Source organism: Gigantopelta aegis, chromosome 10 (assembly GCF_016097555.1).
Source record: "Gigantopelta aegis isolate Gae_Host chromosome 10, Gae_host_genome, whole genome shotgun sequence".
Classification (NCBI taxonomy): domain Eukaryota; kingdom Metazoa; phylum Mollusca; class Gastropoda; order Neomphalida; family Peltospiridae; genus Gigantopelta; species Gigantopelta aegis.
The window spans coordinates 89,769,294-89,792,621 of NC_054708.1; the positions used below are offsets into that span (position 1 = coordinate 89,769,294).

Genomic DNA, 23,328 nt, shown 5'->3' on the forward strand with positions numbered 1-23,328 from the left:
GAATCATTTTAGAGATCTGATTATCTCTTCCATTATCTCTTCAACTCAAAGAATTATGTGCAGAAGAAGGGTCATTATAAGTTACTTCAAAACAGTTAAAATATATTTGGAGTATACAGCATGAAATAGGCCTACTTGGCATTCATTTGTTCTTAAGCCACTGAACATGTGAAAGCTTAGTATATAGTTAGGCATTTCCCCCTATAGTTTCAATTTGACATACAACATGTACAATGTTACTTTCATGATCTTTGGACAAATTATTACCAAAATATCATTTTAGTCTTCATTCATCATTCCCTTCTTCATCATCTTGCAGTACAGCGACAGTGTTTGGGCAGTTATTGCAGCTGCATATTTCTATGCATTTCAGGCCAGCAAAGACAAAAGGACATTTTCTGCCATCAATGCAGTCTGTATCTTTAGAGTATAGGTGGGTCAAATCCCGTATTTCCCGAGAGGCTGATTCCTTCAGACTTGTCACACACTGAAAGCTTTCATCACACTTAACCCAACCGTACTCAGTGGGATCCCTCATTATGGGCTTTGCAATGTGGCTACTGCACCAGATCATAGTCTGGAACTTTGCTTTAAGAGAATGTTGCCTAAATGCATCATCAGTGGGTGGAAGAGATGAGACTGGTTTGTCGGTCGTGGATGATAACATGAAGCACAATTCATCAAGGGTATCATGTGATGTTCCCTTGCGACCCTTCCCACCCTTCCCATACACCAAAAGGAGGAGCTCCCTGGCAGCATCAAGCCCCTCATCATCTGGATAGTGGAATTCTGTCAGTCCCTTCAGAGCTTCCTGGTGTTTTTAGAAGATGGCAGTTTTCTTCCCAAGCTTGAAGAAGCCACTGGTGGAATCGCAGCCTGTAAAGGCATGTATAGCAGGTAGGATGGAACACTGTTCCACCCCAATAGCCTCGGCAGTTTTTGATACTGGAATGAACCGCTCCCTGGTGACAAACTTTCCTGAGTGGCCGGAGTATACACCATTGCTTAATTCCCCCCTACTTTGGTAGTACAGCAAAAGGACGAGGACATATGTATCATCACATCTGACAATGGTGCGTGGAAAGGAAGATAAATGTGTGGCATGCAATATCATCCTGGTATCTGTCTCATCATGGGTTGAGAATAGCTCCTCTAGATCTCTGGTTTTGTGATCAGTTATCTCTCTCACAACTTCTCGGTTGAGATGACCTCCAGCAATCACAAATTTTCGTTCTTGAGGAATTCTGTCCGGTACGTTTTCCTCTATGTACTGGCTCAGGAAGTGAATGAGAGCTGCTTTGTTCTGTCCTGACTTGAGAAACTGTCTGTAGTTGGGGACTTGTCGTTTCCAATGATCTTGTGAGAGGGTCCATCAGCACCTATATCGCCACGTCGCTGACGTTCGTTGCCTTTTATAATTGAACTCACGTCATACCGGTCAAACACCAGGGCCAGCATCTCAATAACGAGGTCAGGGTTCCTGTACAATCTGGTCAACTTCTTGACTACCATTTCCCCGAGGTCATCAAAGATTTTGAATTGCGATTCATTCACACCTTGGACAAATCAATGATGTATGCTGTTGGGATATGGACCTTAGATTTCAATTCAGTTTCTTGGGGATAGTTTCTCTCCAACTTATCCGCTAGATCTGACTTGGTGTTTTTTCTCATGGTTCCATCATCATGGAACAATGCAGGTGGAACTGAGGTCAACTCGAATGACAAAACCATCCTCATATCAATGTCACGATGCTTTGCAACAGATAGCAGTCGACGGAACAGTACCTCTGGGTCAAGGACCATTTTCCTCTCTTTGTCAAACATCAGGGCCTTCTTCATGCTCACAAAGGTCACCACTGTGGATTTGGAAATAGCGTCCCAAAAGCTCTTGGTCTCTCCATCGATTAGCCGCACAGTGAGGAAATTGTCGAGGATGGTCTTTCCTCTTTCTGGAAAGGATGTCAGTGATTCCTCAACGGCTTTGGTCGCAATCTGCTTTCCAAATCAAAGGGGTACTGGCAATGGTCCTTGACCTAATCTTTTATGTTGTCGACATCTGCCTTGTCCCTTGAGATCCTTGCTGGGCCAAGCTCCTCATGTAGATTCCCTTCCGACTTGTTCCCTAAGAGTTGTTGGAAGGCCTCCGAGTACTCTCCTGACACATGTCGTGTCAGTAGCCAACGCAGCAGAGCAGCCTTTCTCAGGTTGAAGCCGATTATACCACCAGTACCCTTTGCCTCCCTATTGATGGTCTGTTCTAGGGCTTGGTCGGTTGGGACACTATTGAACTTGGTTTTGTCTGATCGGCAGACAACGAAACGTCCTCTGGCTAGAAATTGGTGCATCTCGGGTTTGGTCTCAAGCTGTCGCATCTCTGAAACATACATTGGTGTGTATCTGGCATAGTTGGTTCACCCAGCCAAGTGGAAGTAAGGAACAGTTTCCATCACTGAATCGAGGTGAAGTTAGAAGTCTGCTTCTTTATCTGCCCTGACAAGTCTCAATAGCAAATCCCCTGCATCCAGAAAACTTCCAATACTTGAAAGTTCCAGAATGTCCCTTCCCAAATGCCTGAAAGTGACTGATGGTATGTGTCATGTTTGAGATATTCCTCTCCAGTAGCAGGCAAATTGCAGAAGAGCTAGATTGGTTCTTCGTCTGGATACTGGATTGGAGGTTAATGGCAAGTGTGTGGACTTCATCATCAATCCAGGGCAAACCATTCTTTTTTGCATAAGTTTCTGCTGCAGACAAGAATAGCTGGGTCATTGCTTCATGGGCCACTTTCACCCCACGAATGCATCTTGCGTAATGCTTGCCTTGCAGCATTAGCTGAGCTGTAGCAGTGGCATAGACCCCAGATGAAGTCAGAATGTCAAGAAAGCCACTATCCCCATAAAGCTTCCCAATGCTAGCAAGGAAGGACATGAGATGCATCACCCCCAACCTCATTGTTACACTGTCCTGTAATTCAAGCTTGCTCTAGATTATCTGCTGCGCCTTACTGTATATGGCAAGGTCGGCGGTCACCAGAATATGAGGTTGTCCCTGCGATCTAGGAATAGAAATCAACTGTAATATGACAATGTACACAGTGGAGAAGTCAGTTGGAGGAGCTTTGATGAAAGGAAGGTACCTGACAATGGCAACAGGGATTTCGGACTCTTGACACTATTGCATTGAACCCTGACCAGGCTGGCAGTGAGTCTATGTCAATCATATTTCTACAGATCTTCCATACCAAGTCGCGCAGCTCTGCTTGTCTGTGGGACTCTGCTTGCTGTACATCAAAGACAGATTTTTCTGCAACACGATTTGGGCTCAGGTCGTTTATGGGGTTTATTGACGATGGAGAGCGCGTCCTCCAAGTATTGAGATGCATCCAGTGTCTTGTTCTGTGACCTAGGGATGCCAGGCATAGTGTCTTTGGTGAAGGTTCTCTGGTATAGGACAGCTGCCATGGAGTGTGTGGTAGATCTGCCGTCAAGCGTTTCTTCATTCTGGTCGAAGTTATCGATGGCAGCATCTACAATGGAGTGGACATCGTCTTCTTTGTACTTGGCAATACCTCGATGAATGTACGTGCACTCATGTTGTTGGTCTTCCTCTGCCACCGATGTCAGGAAACGCCTAACCTCATTATAGGGAATGGAATGGCCCAGTTCATGGTGTACCCCAATAAGTTGCCGACTTCCAAATTTGTGGTGCATCTGAATCCCTAGACCAAAGGTGATGGTGGTGGGAATGTTATTACTCAGACCAATGATGTTTTGACAAATTGCTAATACCTGTAACAGATTACTTGTGGCACAACCATCAGTAAAACTCATGGCACTTTCAAATGCTTTCTGGGAGGTACACCAAGCAATGAACTCGATCAGTGGCGTAGGAAAAATGATACACACTTCTCAATTCGTATTTCCCAGCTGGTGGGATAGTAATCTGAAATGAATGATACATCAGCGGTACTCCTGCACACTACACATGCAGCTCTGTGCAATATCATAGAATCACTAAGATCACATTCATTGCCAACAAATTCAATGCTACCATCTTCAGACTTCTCAAGCTGCAGGTTATTAACTCATTTCAGGGCCTCACCTAATGTAAGGTCTTTGGAACACATCAGATCAGATTTGCCAGATTGGGATATAAAAATCAACCTATCACCAAACTGTCCCTTCAACTTTCCCTTCAGTTTCCATGATCTATACGAGTCTGGGTCAGGCGCACCTACAGCGCGCAAAATCTCAACAGATCTGGAGTGCAACTCGGATAGCAATAACACAGGTTTGTTAGCAGAACAAATTCCAACCTCAAGTTCCTCACACAATTGCTTGAATCCCTTATCAAATGGTGTCTCTGATTGTTCACGTTCAGTTCTTGTCCTTGCTGCCTGAATGTTACGTTTACTGATATACGCCGCATAGCAGGAACGATGATAACTGGCATCAAATGCGAAAAGATCAGGATGTGCTAACATCCTGAGCCTCATCTCATCATCATGTTGTTCCATGGCTGCCCTTAGCATATTTTCACGAGTTGATATCCCTGTACCAGTTGAAATTGGCGTTAATTTTTCATTGCGTTTGTAGGACTTGGTGCTGATAAAACACTGACTTCTGATATTGAAGTTTGAGGTGTCTGCTCGAAGAAGTCTCTTGCGTGAATCAGCATCGCGTGAATCAGCATTTTAATTCAGGCTTGTTGACGTAGTGGGTTCAGACTCCTTGATCGGCAACAAGTTGTACATTGCGTTTAGCTGTATACGATGCTCTACAACTTCTATAATAAGCTATTTTAACATTGCCAGCTAAGATGTCATCTTGACTAGGGGAAAGTCTTTCATGAACATCATCTTGTCGGACTCGTGCAACATCCAAAAGTGTGCGGATACCAGGTTCAGTTGGGTTCTTAGTGGCAGGTTCATCAGAAAGTGGACTGTCACATATGACACAATTACTTGCTTTGATTCTCTTCTTCGGAGGTTCATAATCATTTTCCATCTTTGTTCGAGCCCCTGAAATGAAGATAACATATGTTATAATACCCAGTTGGTTACATCTAAAACTTTCTTGACACCATCGGGATTGTAATAATTTTAGGAGGAATAAGGCAAAGGGGTGTTCTGGAATAATTATACAATCTGCGTGCCATATAACTCCATAAGACATAAACAAAAGCATGCAAAAACTTGTCCATTTCTAGTCCTTTTGTCACCCTTTTTGGGAAATCAGGTGATATAGAGTAGGGGAGGACTCATTCTTACCTTCATAAATCAGGGTAAATACGTTGAAAATATGATCGATAGTGTACAAATCATGGTTTTATCTGAGGAATATCAGCCACTTCTTAAAACAATGTGCTTATTAGCAGGCAGTGCCACCTATTGTCCTATGGGATGCTACACCAACAAAAGTCATATCTGAATGGAGTAGGCTAACTAACAAGCCAACACTTACCAAACTTGCCCAGTATTCACACCAGTTGCAAGAAACCGCCAGCGGAAATGGAAATGGATAAAGTATGCTCAAAATAATAGCCCAAAGAACCCTTTGAATGAGCAAATATGTTGAAAAGACTGGCAGATCTTTCCTTCCTCCTTTGTTGTAGCTAACATTCATCAAAATCTTCCTTAAGTGTATTAAGGCAATGGATTGGCATTATTTATCGGGGTATGGATGTATAATTTTTAAGTGCGTTTTGGGACTAAAGGAGTTAAACGAGCATGTTGTGCACCAATGTTGCCAAGTACAACATCATTTCCTGAAACTAGAGAGCATGAGCTTCATTTTGATACCATTTTCAACTTGTTATACCTCCGGTAGGGGTATGTCCATTTTCTGGAGCACTTTTCTGGTCCTTGCCACCCCTCTATATGTAGCTGATAGAAAGATCCATTTAATAATAGCAGAAACAAAAAGTGTTACGAGAACGGTAGCGTCCATGCAAGATTTTAATATATGACTGGTACTTATGTTTGCTATACAAATCGGAAAACACAGGTTTAATAGACATATTTGATGACGTACCAATCCAGTCTTTGCCTATTTAATTTATTATTAATTAGAAACAGTCCACTTTTGTAAGGTAATAAATCACAACGTCTGATAAGGATAACTCATTTATACTGTTCATATAGATATGACAAAAAGAGACAAGGGATTGAATTAAATAGTGGCTTCTGTAGCCTACACAAATGAACTCATTACGGAAATCAGCAAAGTCGGTAAAATTGTCTCGATTAATTCATAAGTGTTAGCCTACAAAGCTTACGTGAGGTTCCAAAAATGGCATTCGTGTAATTTTATACTTTTTTTTTTTTTTAAATCAAATAAAACTTCATTTAAATATTTGTATTTCAGCCAGAGTTTAATGAATGTGCATATGTTATTTAGATATGTATATATGTACACACTATAGTATCAGTAATCAATTATTATTGCTGACTATTTAATGTTTGTTTCGTTTGTTAGAAAGTCACAGACCATGTGGCTGGAACATGATTGGATGTGCAGTACTCTGTGGCATATTGACCAATCAGAGCTATCGGGGTCAGATTATTTTTACTCTTGGAATTCTGCACGCATGCGCTGGTCTATTTGATAACTTGTTTCGCATTGATGATGGTGTCTAAAATTATGGGTTTTTTTAATTATCTTTATTATATGGCATCCCACGTTTTGAATAAAATCCTTTGTAATGACAGATTTCGTCAGAGTTTGTATTTTTTTTTTTATCAACAAGTCAGCATTGGGGCCATTCTAGATCAATGATGTAACACTGTCAGAACAGTTTCGTAACTTGTAGTGGTAGGTCAAATGACGTGTTACAAAATGTTGAGGGAGGGAAACTGGTTGCTTAATTGTTGAATTAAAAATGCCACGTGAAAGTCAATGTCCCATTCAACACTATCAGTTGAAGTAATTGTAGACCTACGTTTCACGAGTTATTTAAAATAATAAAATGTTTTAATAATGAATTGGTAGTGCACACCTGAGATGCTTGGGTCGTAGTTCATGAACCACCTCCTCGGAACCAGTGTTTTTTTCCGATCCCAACTATCCTAATCATGTTCGTTGTACTTAATAATGAAATTCAAGACAAGTTGATTCCTATATACATTTAGCTGTATATGTATATATACACAGTGGCGGATCCAGAAAATTCATTGTGGGTGGGGGGCAATAATACTGATATGATGCCGATATCATACATTTTTTGAAGTGTGGGGTGGCGTCTAGTAAGCGAAAACATTGCGTTTCATTACGCTTAAAAAGTATAAACCCAGCTTTATGCGGGACAAAAACAGAGATCACCGTTTTACCGCAGCCAATGTGAAGCTGTCTTACTGTTGACTGCTGTGATCACTGAGCCGAAGACAAAGCAGTGTGGATCGACTCTGACAGTGTTATCAATGGTGCAAAATAAAGAGGTGGAACGACTTCTGAACCTACCCACCCCTCAGCTTCTATTTACCCTAACTTAACCTAACCCGGGGGTGGGGGGGTGGTGGGGTGGTGGGGGTGTAAGGATGCCTTATCGTACAGGATTAGCTACACATAATCTAGACATCGGCATAAAATGCAGACTGGTCAAGCATTGCTCTGTTATTGATGTTTCATTTTAGATATTCAACAAATATTAAGTTTTGCTTTCAGTATAATGTGTAACAACAACAATCTGTGGTATTTCTATCAGAAATTTTGATTTGTTTTTATTATTTCTTGACCGAAACTTTATGATTAACAGATTTGGAACATTTACGGCATGTTCTGGAAAACACTGAAGTTTACCGATGATAAACACCGAACGGACCGGTATGATGAACAAAATTACGTTTCACTTCGGCTGTGATAAAATTAAAATAGTACAATATACAAACAGTGACGGTCCCAAAAATAATGTAGTAACATAATTTTCTGTAGTAAATAATAAAAACAAAATCCTGATTTAAACATTGGATTATTACTTGTAATTTGAGATTTTTGTTTTAGGCTAACCTCCTTTAAATTTAGGATACTAGTAGGCATAATTATAACTGATTTTAAAATAACATTGATTAATTCCATAAATAAACAATTCATTAATACTGGATATCATTCAGGTATATGGCATCATTATTTTTAACATGTAAAATAAAAAGAAGTATTATTTAAAATTTATTATTATTTTTTAAAATTATTTATTATTGTTATTATTCAAATCTGTTGATAATTTTAGTGCATTGTATAACCTAAAGACTCTGAAGGAGACTGTCTCACTGCTTCATGATGTCTAGCACAGTATTTTTATGTGATCTACACTGAGAAACAAACCAACCCAACTTTAAATATATGGTGGGTACTTCATGTGAAAAAAACAACAAAAATAATATAGGTGCTTCATTTTTAAATGTTCAAACATTAAAAGTATTTTCATGATTATAGATTTTAAAATGCCAATATGTCTTGCACACCTGTTACCTCAGTTGAAACTGAAAGTTTAAAGAACTAATATTGCAGTAACAATGAACATAACCAGCTGGATATCATTAGACAGTGCTATATGAAAAAAGAATGGATTAACTGTATGATGAATGTTGAATTAAAAGTAAGTAAGCTTCCAAAATGGGTCTTTGAATTTTGAGAAAAATGGTCTTGAAAGTTTGTGAAAAGTATGTGAATTTTGAAGTCGAGAAGTTTGTATAAACCCTGTTAAATATTTGTAGTTATACACATGTACACATAAGGCCTAATTGCTTAAGATTTTTGTGATTTGGCAACACATCAGCTATTTTCCAATCGAATGCACTGGAATGTTTCCTATTCAGAATACTTGAGCCAATTACGATTTTTCCTGATGTCTTACAGAATCGGCCGAGGAGTTCCGAGTTGCAAACAAACCCACGTGATTTCAACTGATTTGACTGATGCTTTAGATAACGACAGTTTAACCTTTAGACTACTGGATTAATTTTTAACAAAAACCACGTTGAGTGGGTACAGGTTTATAATTTTTACTCACATATATTCACTTAAATGTTTTATAAAAACATGAAATAAAGTTCATATATTAATCGGTAAGTATTATTTTCGTGTCTTTTTTTGTAATTTTTATTATTTTAGATCGGCTAATGGTGATTAAAATTAGGCAAAAAATCGAAAAAGTTGCGTTTACTTACGGGCATTTGTGGCCAGCTGTCCAGTATTTATGTCCATTATTCCCGATAACAGTGGTTTTCTGACCAGAATTTTTTTTTAAACCCGAACTAAGATTCATATTGCAATATTTGGTAATTTTCGTTGTTGGTAAAACGATCAAATTTATTATCAAATTAGCTGTTACAATCAGCTATCGATCCCTGAAAATGACCGCGACGTGCCGCCATTGTTGTCAAGCGAAAATACTTGCCGAAAACCACTTTTTGAACTCAAAATTTCAAGGTATTTTCAGTTGAAAAAATCAAAACAAAAGCCACCATTTTGAAAAAAAATCTTTTTTCTTTAATTATATTTCCGTTTCCGGTGAGTGTCGTGTGCAAAACGGCGGGAAATATGAATTGGGGAATGCACTGTATACAGTGTACAGTATATCGACTGACGTGACGTCGGGCGAGATATCTCACCTGCAGTAGTCAGAAGGTTAAAAGCGATTGTGGACAAGGACACAACTCGCCGTTTGGTATAAAAAATGTCAGTTGTCCGACGGGCAACTAGTATCATAGAATTAAGTTGCCCGACTAAATATTAGGTCGTCACAGTCGACCTGACGACTGTAAAAATAGTCTGTGTTCCCAAAATGGCACAAACAGGTCATCAAAAATAATTGTATCACAATGTCAAGTACAGTGTTTTTGTTTAGAACATAGTTTTTGGGAGAATAACATTTTTAAAGAAGACAAAGTGGAAATGACTTGATTTTTTAAACGCAATTTTAAACATTAACCGATTTAAAATATCAAAACAGTTTCGAAAAACTCACAAAAATAATTCTTAGCGTTTCATAAATTAATATTATTTATAAATATTTATAAAAACATTAAGTGACAAAATGTTTGTAAAAGTTATAAACTTGTAGTCCTATGCCATCAACGTTGTTTTTGTCCAAAATTAATCCAGGCGAATTCATAAAAATAATTCAATATGAGGTTGAAACGCCACTTCACAAATGTAAAGTCCAAGAACATCCATACTTTTTGCAATAGAAATTTAATAACAAATGAAAATATTATTGTTTGTATATATGTACATGTATATCCTGTATGTTACAAATATACAGACTACAGTACTGATATATTTGCCACCTGCATCGTTCCCATGTCAGTGACGTCAGGTTGAGAGGAAAAAAAATATCACAACCATTTTCATTGAATATTGTAAAGGAAATAGATAATTGGGTTTCTAAGATTTGTGGGATACTCCTAATAGGAGTAGTATTGGAATAGTGATAATTTAACTGTATTTCGATGTTATATCTATATGGATTTATTCCCCCCAAAAATGGATTTTGGGTCTTGACTTTGTCTTGTCCCAAAATCTAACACAGTGATACTGTCCCCTAAACCAATGACCAAACAAAATAAAGTCAAATGAACGTTAATTTATTAATGGACTATAAAATGCTTTTACAAATTTAACATACACAGAGCTAAGCCTGGGTAAGGAACTTAAGTCATGTTATGTCGTCACATGATTTTTATTAACTCTGTTTATAACAATGTAGATAATAAATGTATAGTATGCTCTCTCTTTTACAGATTCTCAACCTCAGTGGAAGGGTCCTAAGCTATTGGCTCTTGAATACCATACATTTAGAAATATGATACCAGCAGCCGACTATTGGTTACCTACATATTATACATTTTCTGATGAGAAAATGGATTTCAGTAGAGCAGCTGAGACTTGCAAACAGTATGGGGGATATCTGCCATGCATTCATTTGATTTTAGAGCATAGATTGATGTACTCAGATCTTATGAGCCATCCTACCTGCACTAAATGGTTTCTAGGTAGGTATTTATTCTAATTACACTAGTATTTGCAGATTGTAAATATGGATGCATCAAGCTTACATGGTTTGCTTATATGCATTTTGCCATGTTTAATGGTTAACTGTTGAATCCATTCGGTTTCAGTTGTAGGAGAAAAACCAAAAAACGCAATCATGAAAAAAAAACCATGCACTGTACTTTCAGTTTTCCTAATTTTCTTTTGATTTTTTTCCTATGCAATAAAATTCCTAAATGTGTTTTGTGATATTGATGTTCAAACATTCAAAAACTAGGTCACGTTCTCAAATTCTTGTTTATCTGAAACTCAGTTTAATGTCTATTTATTCCATATTTTACTGTGCAGGGCTGGCCAAAAGTACTCGTTCGCTCACCCCAGATGGGTAAAAATTTGCTTGGACGAGTAAATATTACAATTCAGTCGTCCGCTGGGCAACCAAAATTTCTGAACCAAAACTGCCTCTTTATCCCTTTTGTAGCCTACACTTGTCATTTTTGTAATTCAGCATGCGTCGTCCACCATTTCAAAGCTCAGCAGTGTTGTATCATCATGATGTTTCCTTCTAAAAAAGTCATCCATTTTTCTTTATTATTTTTTTGAAACACACAATCAACAAATCTTTTAACTATCTCATTTTGATATATGAATCATGCAGAAATGTATAATATATAATAGAACAATTGTGCAGACAATGGATGAGGTATTCAGTCTCAAAATTGGGATCTCACAGAAAAGTACATTCGCAATGACACCATCAATGAAAAGAAAAAAAATCCTCACCATATAGGTGTATCATGATAATCATGTGGAGTAATCCCATATTTCTATCCTTGAATGTGATTGGTCAGTGCAGGAGTAAGCAATATCGAAGTGTTCCATGTACAGTGTAAGTGTGTGTTAATTGCCACAGCAATGAGCAGTAATAGACGCTGTATTCGTGGGAAACTAAAAGTTTTCCTGAAGAAATTTACCCATAGAAGCCGAGCTATCCATTCAGACAAGAACCAAGAAAATATGAAGTGGAGTCTGAGCAACTGTGGCGAAAATAGACGTCGGAAACGAGAGTAGTAAATGTTGCATGCGACACGCGATGCCTTATTTTGCAATCACTGCATTGTCATAAATCAAAAAATTCTGTGGGTTGTCACCTCCAGTCGTAATCCATTGATCCTCAATGACTAAGTCTTGAAGTGATTATGGATTTTGGGGAAGATGCTTGGCGCGCTCCCGACGTAGGGTACGTTTGACAACTTCGGGGTTCCCTAGAGCAGTACGAATCTCAGTTGTAGCAGTTGCCATAGTATCCATGAGTATCTGAGTTGGCGTACCCCGCGATGTACCACTTATGTTCTTTATCATGCTTTTCAGCCTACTAGCTGCGACAGAATTGGGATTGGGATCATGTGTGTGTGGGACAGTGCGTATCACTGTCTGGATCTTGATATCCATGGCAGGGGTGGGGAAAAGCCATTTTTTACCGGTCTGGGACCGATTCTCGATCTCTGAGACCGAAATTATTTTTGAAAAACGCGCGTTTGCCGGTCCCACTTTTGTCATTCTTGTCGGTCCGAAGCACCTGTCCATTTCTATTATTGGAACAAATTCCTATCGGTCAAGTGGACCGGCCAGCCCAGACATCGGTATCTCGTGCATGATTTAAGATAATAAATAAATAGTGGTCAATATGGCTGGTGTTCCAGACATTTGTGATTTTAAAGTCTGCCTAAGTATATCGCCAGTCACTGAAGTTGGACCTACAGTAGTGTCAATCGACTGCCACTAGGCTAGACATTTATCAAAGTCGCTGAGCCGGTCAAGAGATTAAACAGATGTTAACGATAGCATCATTCTTGGTTTAGAAAGCCATCAAGGTATTACACTCTGATTAAAACAAAGGACCCAGAATTTGCAACTGGTTACAGTCAACACCTGTCAACACCTGTGTACGGAGCTCTGTCGGGTCGAGTGTCCTAGTCTGAAGCAAGAGGCTTTTGTGCAATACAAACTGCTTAAAATAGCATAAAATGTAATGAAATAATCTATAAATGTATTTAATGTTGACTATTCAATTTAGTGTATTCAATAATTATAAAGGATTTTAAAATTGACAAAAGGTTTCCACCTTTTTTTTAACAAGTGGGAGTAAGCAGAACAGCTACATGTACTGTTATCTCAAGAGCCAGTAGAGGTCAAATTTCATCCAATCAGTGATGACGTTATTACTCTGTCTAAACATGTGCTAGCTCAGGCTGTCAAACGCTTTGATCAACGGTGCCATCTTTTATTAATTTTCAGGATACAGTACTGAATACTCTTACTTTTTAAACATATATGGGAATTAAAATTCATAACTTTTATTCCTTTTTTATATTATTTATTCTATTATGTAAAATATATACAATTTGTGGGGTTTTTTCACTTATCATATGTGATTAATTAAAAAAAAAAAATCATGTTTATCGTTTCGCGTTCATGATTCAAGATAAAACTATACAAATATCACTATGATTTAAAAAAACAACTACATGTATTTGGCAAATATCATTTTTCAAATGTTCTTTTTTTTAAAATTCCTTTCTACTCCGCCACCCCCCCCCCCCCCCCCCCCCCCCCCCCCCCCAAATTGATATACAGGAGTTAGATTTGAAACTGCATTGCAGCTGGAAGATTTTGCTTAATATTGTACCTATTGTGCCTACATGTACCTCTAAACTGAAAACTATGCATCTCCAGTTATATGGTGAATTAATATATAACTAACTCCATCCCTTTTGTTGGCATCTTCCGACGCCTGTGATACATTTATTTTGCATATATCATAAAAGTAAGTAAATAATACAGTGGAACCTCGTTAGTCCGGACAGTATGGTTGTTACAAAAAACGTCCGGATTAACGAATTTCCGGATTACTGAAATGCACGTGATGAGTAACCTCCCTTGATTCACAAACAAAATAAAAACGACACATTTGATTTTTAGAACCAGACATTTCTTCAACCAGTTTTGTTCTGTTGATCCGTCTCGTGGTGTGAATAAGGCGCTATTTGCTTGTCCGTGAGGCCAGTCTACTATTCAGTAGTGTACTGCCAGGTGCTTGTCTTAAAGTTAGAAAATGCGATTAAATGAAATGAAATACTGTTTAAAACATGTTACATTGTTGATACTAAATGTTTGATTACTAGCGACAACAAGTTTTAAATTTTATTAGCCGTACCGGTTAATGTTGTAAATCTAGGCCACGTGGTTGAGTTCATTTCCACGAAGTGGGTACGTTGTTGAGGAATGCATATTGTTTCTCACTTGTATACAATCATTATTAGTTTAAAAGTTTTTACGTTTACAGATTATATTTTAAACATATAAAATGGTGAAATTATAATTCATTTCTGCTATATCTACTGATATAATACTAGCGCCGACATGATACATCCCTCCGCCCCTAGCACAGAAATACAACTCTCCCAAAACTGGTGTGAAACTGAATGAGCATTGTGCCACTTGTGAAAGAGTCGCGAGCCAGTGTTTTGATAGCAATAACATATAAAGACGTTTCCTTTGTCTTTATTTTGGGTGACTGGCAATACTCTTGAGTTGAACACCAAAACAATTATGAACAGTATTCAGTAATAAATCATACAGGTAAGTTAGGAGGGTAGTTACAAAACGAGGTCATGGGGTACCGTAGGGTATGATCAAGAGTTACCCACTTTTAAAAATAAAATACTCTTCTTTTTTTTCATAAAATAAAACCGCCAGTCTGGTCATAGATCAAATAAATTATATTTAAAAAAACATCAAACACTTGTCAACACTTGTGCTCTATCTGACTAACACTAAATAGACACAGGTGAATGGTTAAATAAACTGCGGTGTGAAACCCCGTGCAGCCATTTTATCTCTGTCGATTCCTTGAGCGTTAATTGGCGGATTACTTTTATGTTCAATCAGCGGCGACCGGTCAAACGAAGCAATTTGCCTTTACTTTTTACATTTGGTTCAGAATTATGACCGTCCGGTTCCGGAAGCTGAATATCCAGATTAACGAATAACTTTACTGGGTGGTCGTTTCGTTTTATGATAAAACGGTCCGTAAGGTGAGGTTTCCGGAGTAATGGAGTCCGGACTAACGAGGTTCCACTGTAAAAGAAAAAAGATAACCCACATAAAGGAAGAAAATTATATAATGAACGTTGATGTATTTTGCAGATATATGGTGGAATGTAACTAACAAATAAAACACTGAATGACGAATAACATTATTTTAAAGTATTTTAATTATTTTAAATAAGAAAAAGCATTAAAAAGCAGTAATTATAAAAAGAAACAGCGCTAACAGTTATTACAAGTGCTCTTTGAAGTTAACCAGACTGTCTGTAATTATTTACTATGTATTACATAGTGATGTTCTCCGCCAAGTACGAACACCGACACCCAAAAACAGGATCAGTGTGTTCCGCTCAGTCGGCGATCTATTGTTCTGTAATTATCACTTTACTCTTCGACAGCCCAGATCACCCGAGACTGACACGCTTGTTCTGATTGATTTGATTAACAATTCATTCATCTTTAAAATACGGTAACGACGGTGTGATCAATCCACAAGTTTTGGAGATGCATAGTCTATTAAATGTTTATGGCAGGACCAAAGAATTAGTTCGAGAGATTGAGTTTATCGAGTGTTTGAAGTTTGAGTTTTCGAAGGACTTTACTACTAGTTTGTATGGCAATTCGGCCGGGACCGCCACTTAGATCTTTAAAATACGCGTCAAGTTTTGGAGGTGCATAGTCTATTAAATGTTTATGGCAGGACCAAAGAATTAGTTCGAGAGATCGAGTTTACGAGTGTTCGAAGTTTGAGTTTTTGAAAGACTTTACGAAATTTTCGAGAGATCGAAGGTGGAGTTATCAAAGTTTGACTGTATTTGATGGCGTTTTGTAGCTTTACGAGAAGCAGTTCACTATTGAATAATAGACTGGTCACCCGGACATGCAAATGGCGCTTGTTCATACCGCGAGGCATATCTGTCAAACAAAATTGGTTAAAGGCATATTTGGTGACTAAAAATCAACATTAAGAAACTTTCTAAAAAAAATTCGCCAAATCTAAAATTCCTTACCAATTTTTAATATTTTTTGCAATTTACGACTTTGATGAACAACAGGGTGAGACCTGTAAATGGCCAATATCGCACGTGTGTTCTAAACAACAAACTCGTCATCTACCATGTTTTTGTTAGTGAAAATGTTTTGAGATTCTAGATACTTTGGGAAATAAATGGAATGTCCCAAAGATTTGTTAGTGGAACACAAAAAAATCATTAACATTTGACATTTACTATTTTGCTTTTTAAATCATTTCTAAAAAAGTACGTATTTTGTTTTATGACACTGATAATGTATTTCTTCGAAATTTCCGTTAAGTTATCATCCATGGAAAAATGGGTACAGTACAAAACATACCGCTACAGAAAAAAATACCAGTATATCAGTATACCGATAATACCGCACACCTGTATTGACTATGTGGGTGTAGACTTACGTTCAGGGCCCTATGGCTTGTGATCGCCCACAGGGCACATCAGTTGGGGTTGATTACTCAGGCATGACCTTTCATGACTGGAATGCCAGTCCCTCCAGCGAGACCTGGGATGGACCAGTTTGCGAATTCATGCGTGCTGCATTGTCCTACCCGAGCAGTTTTGTTTCCTTTGGGGTCGGCGTGTCATTTCAGAAGGTGTCTTCTTCAGATGAGGAAGGGTCGGCACTGGGATCTGTAATTGAGGAGGTATGCCAGAGGGGGTATATGATTACCAGGCGGTCCTTGGTTTTGTATGGGACCAAGTCCGACTGGTGTGCGAGTATGCAGTTGTCGGAGGAGGCTGTTCCCTCATACCAGGGTGTTTCTTTTGGAGATATATGCGTTGATCACAGGTAGAAATCATATTTTGGGTGCTGTGATGGAGGAGTTACCGGGAAACTTGTCTGCTATGAATGTTTTGTTTAGCATCTCTTGTGGAGATTGATGCATTGATCACTACAAATCTCTTGCGGGTAGCAATTGTATTTTGTGTGCTGTAGTGGAGGAGTTCCCGGCAGCTTTAGCTACCGGGAAACTGTTGTCTGCTGTGAAGGTTTTGTCCACGTCTTTGTATAAGACATTGTGAGCTACCTTCCTTTCACACCCAGCAGTCGTTTCCGCTAGGGTGAAGGCAGACTGCCACCCACCTCGCAGTGTCAGTGTGCCGCTCACTAATTTGGAAACTTTGGAGAGGTTATGAAAAAAAACAATTCAAGTAAATAACCACTTAGGTACGTTCCTATGTGGGTTAGATAAAGCCGTTGCGAGTCTTGTTGTTTGTTGGTGGCTCCTAAAGCCGCTCAGCTTGCTGGGCATGTTTTTGCCAACAGTCTACTTCTGTGTCTGGATCACTACCCTGTGGAGCTGAGAATGACGGGGGTAGTTAAAACCTACATTTGTAGTTGCTCAGTAAGGGAAACCTTATTTTTTGATACCAACTTTAACTTGGACCAAGAAGCGGCAAAATTTGTCCCAGCCATGCAGTCCCGGAATGCTCATAAGAGCCAATCGTCATCTGTATTCAAGCCGCCACTGGTGGTGTCTGATTCGGGCATGCAGTCGGGTAGTGCCCATAGTTTGTTGGAGCAGGGATGTTTGCAGGGGAAGCCGGCACAGTTTTTGGGTACCGCTCGGGGCAAGGCGCCCAAGGGCGGTAAGCAGCCGGAATGAGGATGCGCGGATAATCGGTCTCTGCTATCAGAGGTTCCGGTAGCAGATCTTCCTGTGGGTGGCAGATTGCGCCATTTTATTCATCATTGGCATGACCTGCCCGATCTGGACCTATGGGTTTTGTCGGACAGACGAGTACTTGTGGAGAAGATGGTTGTCAAGTTTTTCGACAAGAAAGCTATCCAGCAGGTGGATTTGGGCACTCTGGGATTTTATTCTTATCTGTTCTTCCCCCAGAAGTTGAATGGCGAGTGGCGGCCGATGATCCTAAACCTGAAGCCGCTGAATTCTTATGTTATTATTCCATCTATGAAGATGGAGACGGTTCAGTTGGTCAGGGCCTTGCTTTGTTAGCAGATCTTCCTGTGGCTGTCAGGGGTGTGGACTACTCCAAGAGGAATTGCTAAATCAACCTATTGGAGATGGACGCAATGCCGATCTTAAACCTGAAGCTGCTGAATTCTTATGTAAATATTCCATCTGTGAAGATGGAGACTGTTCAGTTGGTCAGGGCTTTGCTTCAGGTGGGGGAATGGGTGGTGTCCATCAGTTTGAAAGATGCCTACCTGCTTGTACCAATCCATTGGGAATTTTGGAAATACTTGCGGTTCGTCTACGACGGCAGAGCTTACAAATCTCGAGTTCTGCCATTTGGTTTGGCCACAAGCCCTCACTCAGGTAGTCAAGGCAGTGGTGGGGCACGTGCATCTGTTGGGTATATGGATGCACAATTACCTGGATGACTGGTTAATTTGGGCTTCATCACAGACGGCATGTCTCGAGGGTGTGGAGCTCGTGATCGACATGATTATCCGATTGGGATTTATTCCCAATTGGGTCAAGTCAGAATTGTCGCCGTTGCAGGTATTCACTTATCTCGGAGTGTTTTCAACCTTGTGGAGGCGTCCATTCGTCGGACGGATTTGTGCCTTCACAATTTCAAGATGTTGGCGCAATGTTTTGTTAGGCCATCTCGAAGCGCTGGTCGCGCTGAATGTGCACTTCAGATGGTTCAAGAGACTGCTTCAGTGGCATTTGTTCAGACTGAGTGCGGAATGGTCTCTATTGGGATTTTATGATACTGTTGGGGCCTTGGTTCATTCACCCGATCCAAGAGTGCCTAGTGGACAAGTGTTTGTCCTAGGCTGTTCGGTTACACCCACTTTTTCTAGAGTTAGTCCTGTTTACCAATGGTACATCTGTCAGGTGTGTGAACTGCCTCCAAGAGGAGTCTCCACATCAACCTGTTGGAGATGGACGTGGTGCGTCACACTTTTCTCCATTTCCGGAACGTTATTCGACATTGTCTAATTTTGTTGAGGTCAGTCGGTGGGGAGGCACCAAATCCATATCGTTGAGTCTTTCAGCCTTGGAGGTTCTGGAATGGTGTTATCGGCCAAACACATTCCATTGCCCGTGAACATCTTGGCGGATGCCTTGAGTTGCCGTTCTGTCCTGACAGAGTGGATGCTGCACTGGGAGGTGGCTTATCGAGTTCTTCAGTTGTGTGGAAGTCCTCAACTCGATATGTTTGCCACTCACCTGAACAATCAGTTGCCAGTGTTTGTGTCACCAGTGCCGACCCACTGGTACTGGAGTACGATATGTTGAGCATGGCGTGGCCCCCCCCCCCCCCCCCCCCATCGGTTCTGCTCAGCAAGGTCCTGGTCACAGTCAGACGGCAACTTTGTCATGTCACACTCGTAGCCCCGAGTTGGGCAGCTCAAGCTTGGTTTTCTCTGCTCCTGTCACTTTTAGTGCAGCAGCCTGTGCGCTTGCCGTTGATACTGGATCTGCTTAGCCAGAAACTGAGGCAAACAATGTGGCATCCGAAGCCGGAGATCTTCTGACTTCACGGGGGTTTCCCTATGAGACCGAGGCTTTTCTAAGCAGCTTAATTTGCTTGTCTCCTGCTCAAGCATTACTGTCAGTTATTTAGCCGAGTACTTTCTGGCTCTTGTCCAGGAAAGGCAGCTGAAGGTTTATACAATGAGAAGTCACTGGTTGTCCATTTTCACTACACTGCGGAAGTATGGACGTCAAGATTTCATGTTACATGACTTGCTCAAGTTTGTTGCAGAACACGTTTGAGAGGCCATCCATTTTGCCAAAGTGGAATGTTTTTCTGGTTCTGCATGTACACAAAGGCAAGTCCTACGAGCCTTTGAAGTTCGCCAGTCTCCGTCATTTGAGTGGAAGACTTTGTCTCACTAGCGGCATGCCGTCATATTAGTGAGATTCATGCTTTTTTGCATGATTAGGTGGATTACAACACGGATGGGTCAGTTACATTACGTACTGATTCTATTTTCGTGGCTAAGAGCCAGGCTACAGGGGAAGCGTTTTCTCCGGCAATCATTCAGAGTTTGACTTGTACACTTTCTGTGATTAATTCTGATAGAATTCTTTGTCCGGTTCGGGTGTTGAAGTACTCTCTGGAGCGCACTAGGAACCTTTGGTGAGGCACAAAGAGACTTTTGATCTCTTTTACGCGCCAGTTGGGAGACATTACGAAGAATGCTTTGTCGGAATTGATTACTGCAACCATCAAATCGGTAGATGAGAAGGCAGGTGATCATGTTCTGCAGAATTTCTCTGTCTGGCTTCATGAGATTTGGGCGATTTCTGCTTCCCTTAATTTCCATGATTCACTGGACATTTTGTGATAATTACATCTTAGCATATATGTTATACTAATACATTCATAGATATACATTAGACATTTTTTTAGTGTCACATTAAAACCAAATAGCATTTTCAAAGTGTGTCAGTATATATTGTAAAAGATATACATAGATACCAAACAATATTTGGATTCGCGTGAAATATTTCTAAAAATTTATCAAATTGAATAATCAGTGAGTAAAATGTAACCGAATTAACAACCCCCTCCCCACCCCCACCCCCCCCACCCCCCAGTATTCTGGTTATCAAGCTTCAGTTTAAACTGGCTTTAAAAGCATAGCATACATTCGAAACATAATGGTTTATCGAGACTAGTCTGGCCTAGAGCCAAGCGATGGTTGGCCCATTTCTATGAACCAAATTGCCAATGAAGAGAACCGAAAGGAACATGTTTGTTCAGTTCTTACATAATAACAATAGACGGTAATTAAGTGTTCCCAAATTTAGTAATACAGTCGAATCCACTTGATTGCATGTTGGTTTATAGCATAAATCAGTTATTTGCATATTATTTGGCTGCACAGAACCGTTTAGCATTAAATCAATACAAATTATGTTGCATATTTGAATAGCTTTTTAACAACAAACTTCGGTTAAATTGCATACGAAAAACAAAAACAATCTTGACAATTTCACCATAAAATGTTCCACAGTCCTTTAATATTTTATCAGAAACAATTGTAGTTGCACAGAAAACAAAGCAGAATGTTCTATGTTGCTTAAAAACGTAATATAAAAAGAAGAAAAAAGTAAAAGCGGTTACTAAAACAGGCGATGTACAATGTTGACGTCTCTCGCAAGACTCATCGTAGAGCTTATAGCAATGTATTCAGCGTGTTTATTGCAGTAATCCTAGGACCATTATTGCATCATTTAAGTCTTAATGGCAGGATTTCCGATGTAATTTGTTACAAAATCACTTAAAAGAATATTGACAACGGAACTCCATTGACAGAACACAAAAAATTCCATGGAGCAGTGGAATAGTCCATTGTTATTTTTATGTGCGCAGGCATTAGCTTACAGCCTTTGATAACACTGAAAGATAGACTTGGACAAGGCAATTATGTCCTAGAATAAATTTAATAAAGATAATTAAATATGATTAGTTTTTACTGTATTTTGTATGTCACATTTGAATCACCGTATTTTAAGTTATCATTAATTATCACTGCTATTTATTTATGTTAAAAAAATAAGTTTAAAAACTTTTAAAAACCTGCAACTAACCACATCACTGGCACTGTTTTCAACAGAAAGACACTTACCATGTCTGAGGTAAAACGTTCACAACTATGAACTAATCCAATTGTCCATGCCTTCTCAGGGTATTACTAGTTGTCAATTAATTTATTTTTACAACCACTCAACAGTTAAAGCTGTCAGTCTATAGCAAGTGGCTTGCCCCATGCAAGAAATAAACATCATTTTTGTTTTTCACTTGGGAAGGCTACATCAAAGAAACAGACAGGCAGAGTGAAATTGACAAGTGTTGAAATGTTTTAATCTGTTATGTACACTGCATTGAGGGGAGAAACTTTGATTTCAGGTTATTACATTGTATTTTTCTTTCAAGAAGTTTGACCCTTCCTGAACTTATAGCAGACATGCAGAACAAAATATTTTTAACTCAAAGCCAAATAAATAGTTTTTACAACATTCATATTGGGTCCTTGTTTGTAGAATAACATGCTTACATGCCCATAGACATGACATCTGATGTGGGGAAGGCACAGTCTAGTGGGGGTTGGGAGGGGAATAAGCCGGATTTTAATCTGTATTTACATGAATATGGAATATAAAAAAAGCATGTACATTTGTTCCGAGGGTGTGTGTGTGTGTGTGTGTGTGAATGGGCACAGACCTCTTCCCCCCCCCCCCCCCCCACGGTTCCTACAAGCCAGGGGCCTAATTCACTAAAGACTTGCAAAGAGGATGATTTGTTGTCTAGCAGAGCCTAAGAGACCTTTGTGAATTAGGCCCCTGGCTTACATGGTGTTAATAACTTTATTCATTATTAAATATTTATAATTTTCTAATTAATTGAATGGAATGAGAAAAATAAACACTACGCTTCTAATATTTTGTTCAATGCACAATAGCATTTCTGACAAAATATACTGTAACATTACTACACAGTAGCTGAAATCAGTTGACAATTAACAGTTGCTATTTTAAGCAATGCATATTTCACCTGGATGTGGAAATTGCGCTTTGCCAAGTAACACGGTTTCACTACTCAACACCCCTCAGAACAATAGGCGTGAACTGTGGAAAACCAGTGTGCAAGAAACTACAACGCGAATATTAGTAGCTAGAAATAGCATCTATAAACACAACTGCAGATTTTGTAAGAATGCAAAATTAAAAATATTTAATCTTACATTTATACTGTTATTTTATTTATTATTATTTTAAAATACATGTATAAACATTCAAACAGTGTTCTGCAGCTAAGAGGAAAGATAGACTGTCCACAAGGCATTTGTAAAGTTTACCATTCGTTATAATCTGGAAATGGGGCTCTATCGAATAATCGGTTATACCGGTTATTGGCATAAATTTGACACGCACCGGGGCTATGCAATTAAGCGGATTAGACTGTACATCAAACATGTCTGTGTTAGTTCACTGATATGTTCCTAACCTTGAATTACCTGCTCTTTTTAATCAATACATCTTTTTGTTGGTTGTGGAAATGTGCTTCAGTAATATCCATATAAATATTGAACCAATGCACGAAATACATCGGCAAAAGTATCCCATGCACTGTTTACGAATAAGTAATCTTTAAAAAGTCATGGAAAGACCGAGTGGAAAAACGTCCGCCAGACTGATTTGTGCGGTTCACGGTAAACGAAATGACCCTTTTGGAAACAAATCACAAATAGTTTGCGAATGT

At 39.2% G+C, this 23,328-nt stretch overlaps 1 protein-coding gene across 1 annotated transcript in view; it reads left to right on the forward strand.

Moving 5' to 3' along the window:
• LOC121383901 overlaps positions 1-23,328 on the forward strand; it is a 167,786-nt gene that overhangs the window by 121,924 nt on the left and 22,534 nt on the right. The window contains exon 10 of the mRNA XM_041513999.1: positions 10,741-10,992. Coding sequence (XP_041369933.1) covers positions 10,741-10,992 — 252 coding nt within the window. The remainder of the gene's footprint in view (positions 1-10,740; positions 10,993-23,328) is intronic.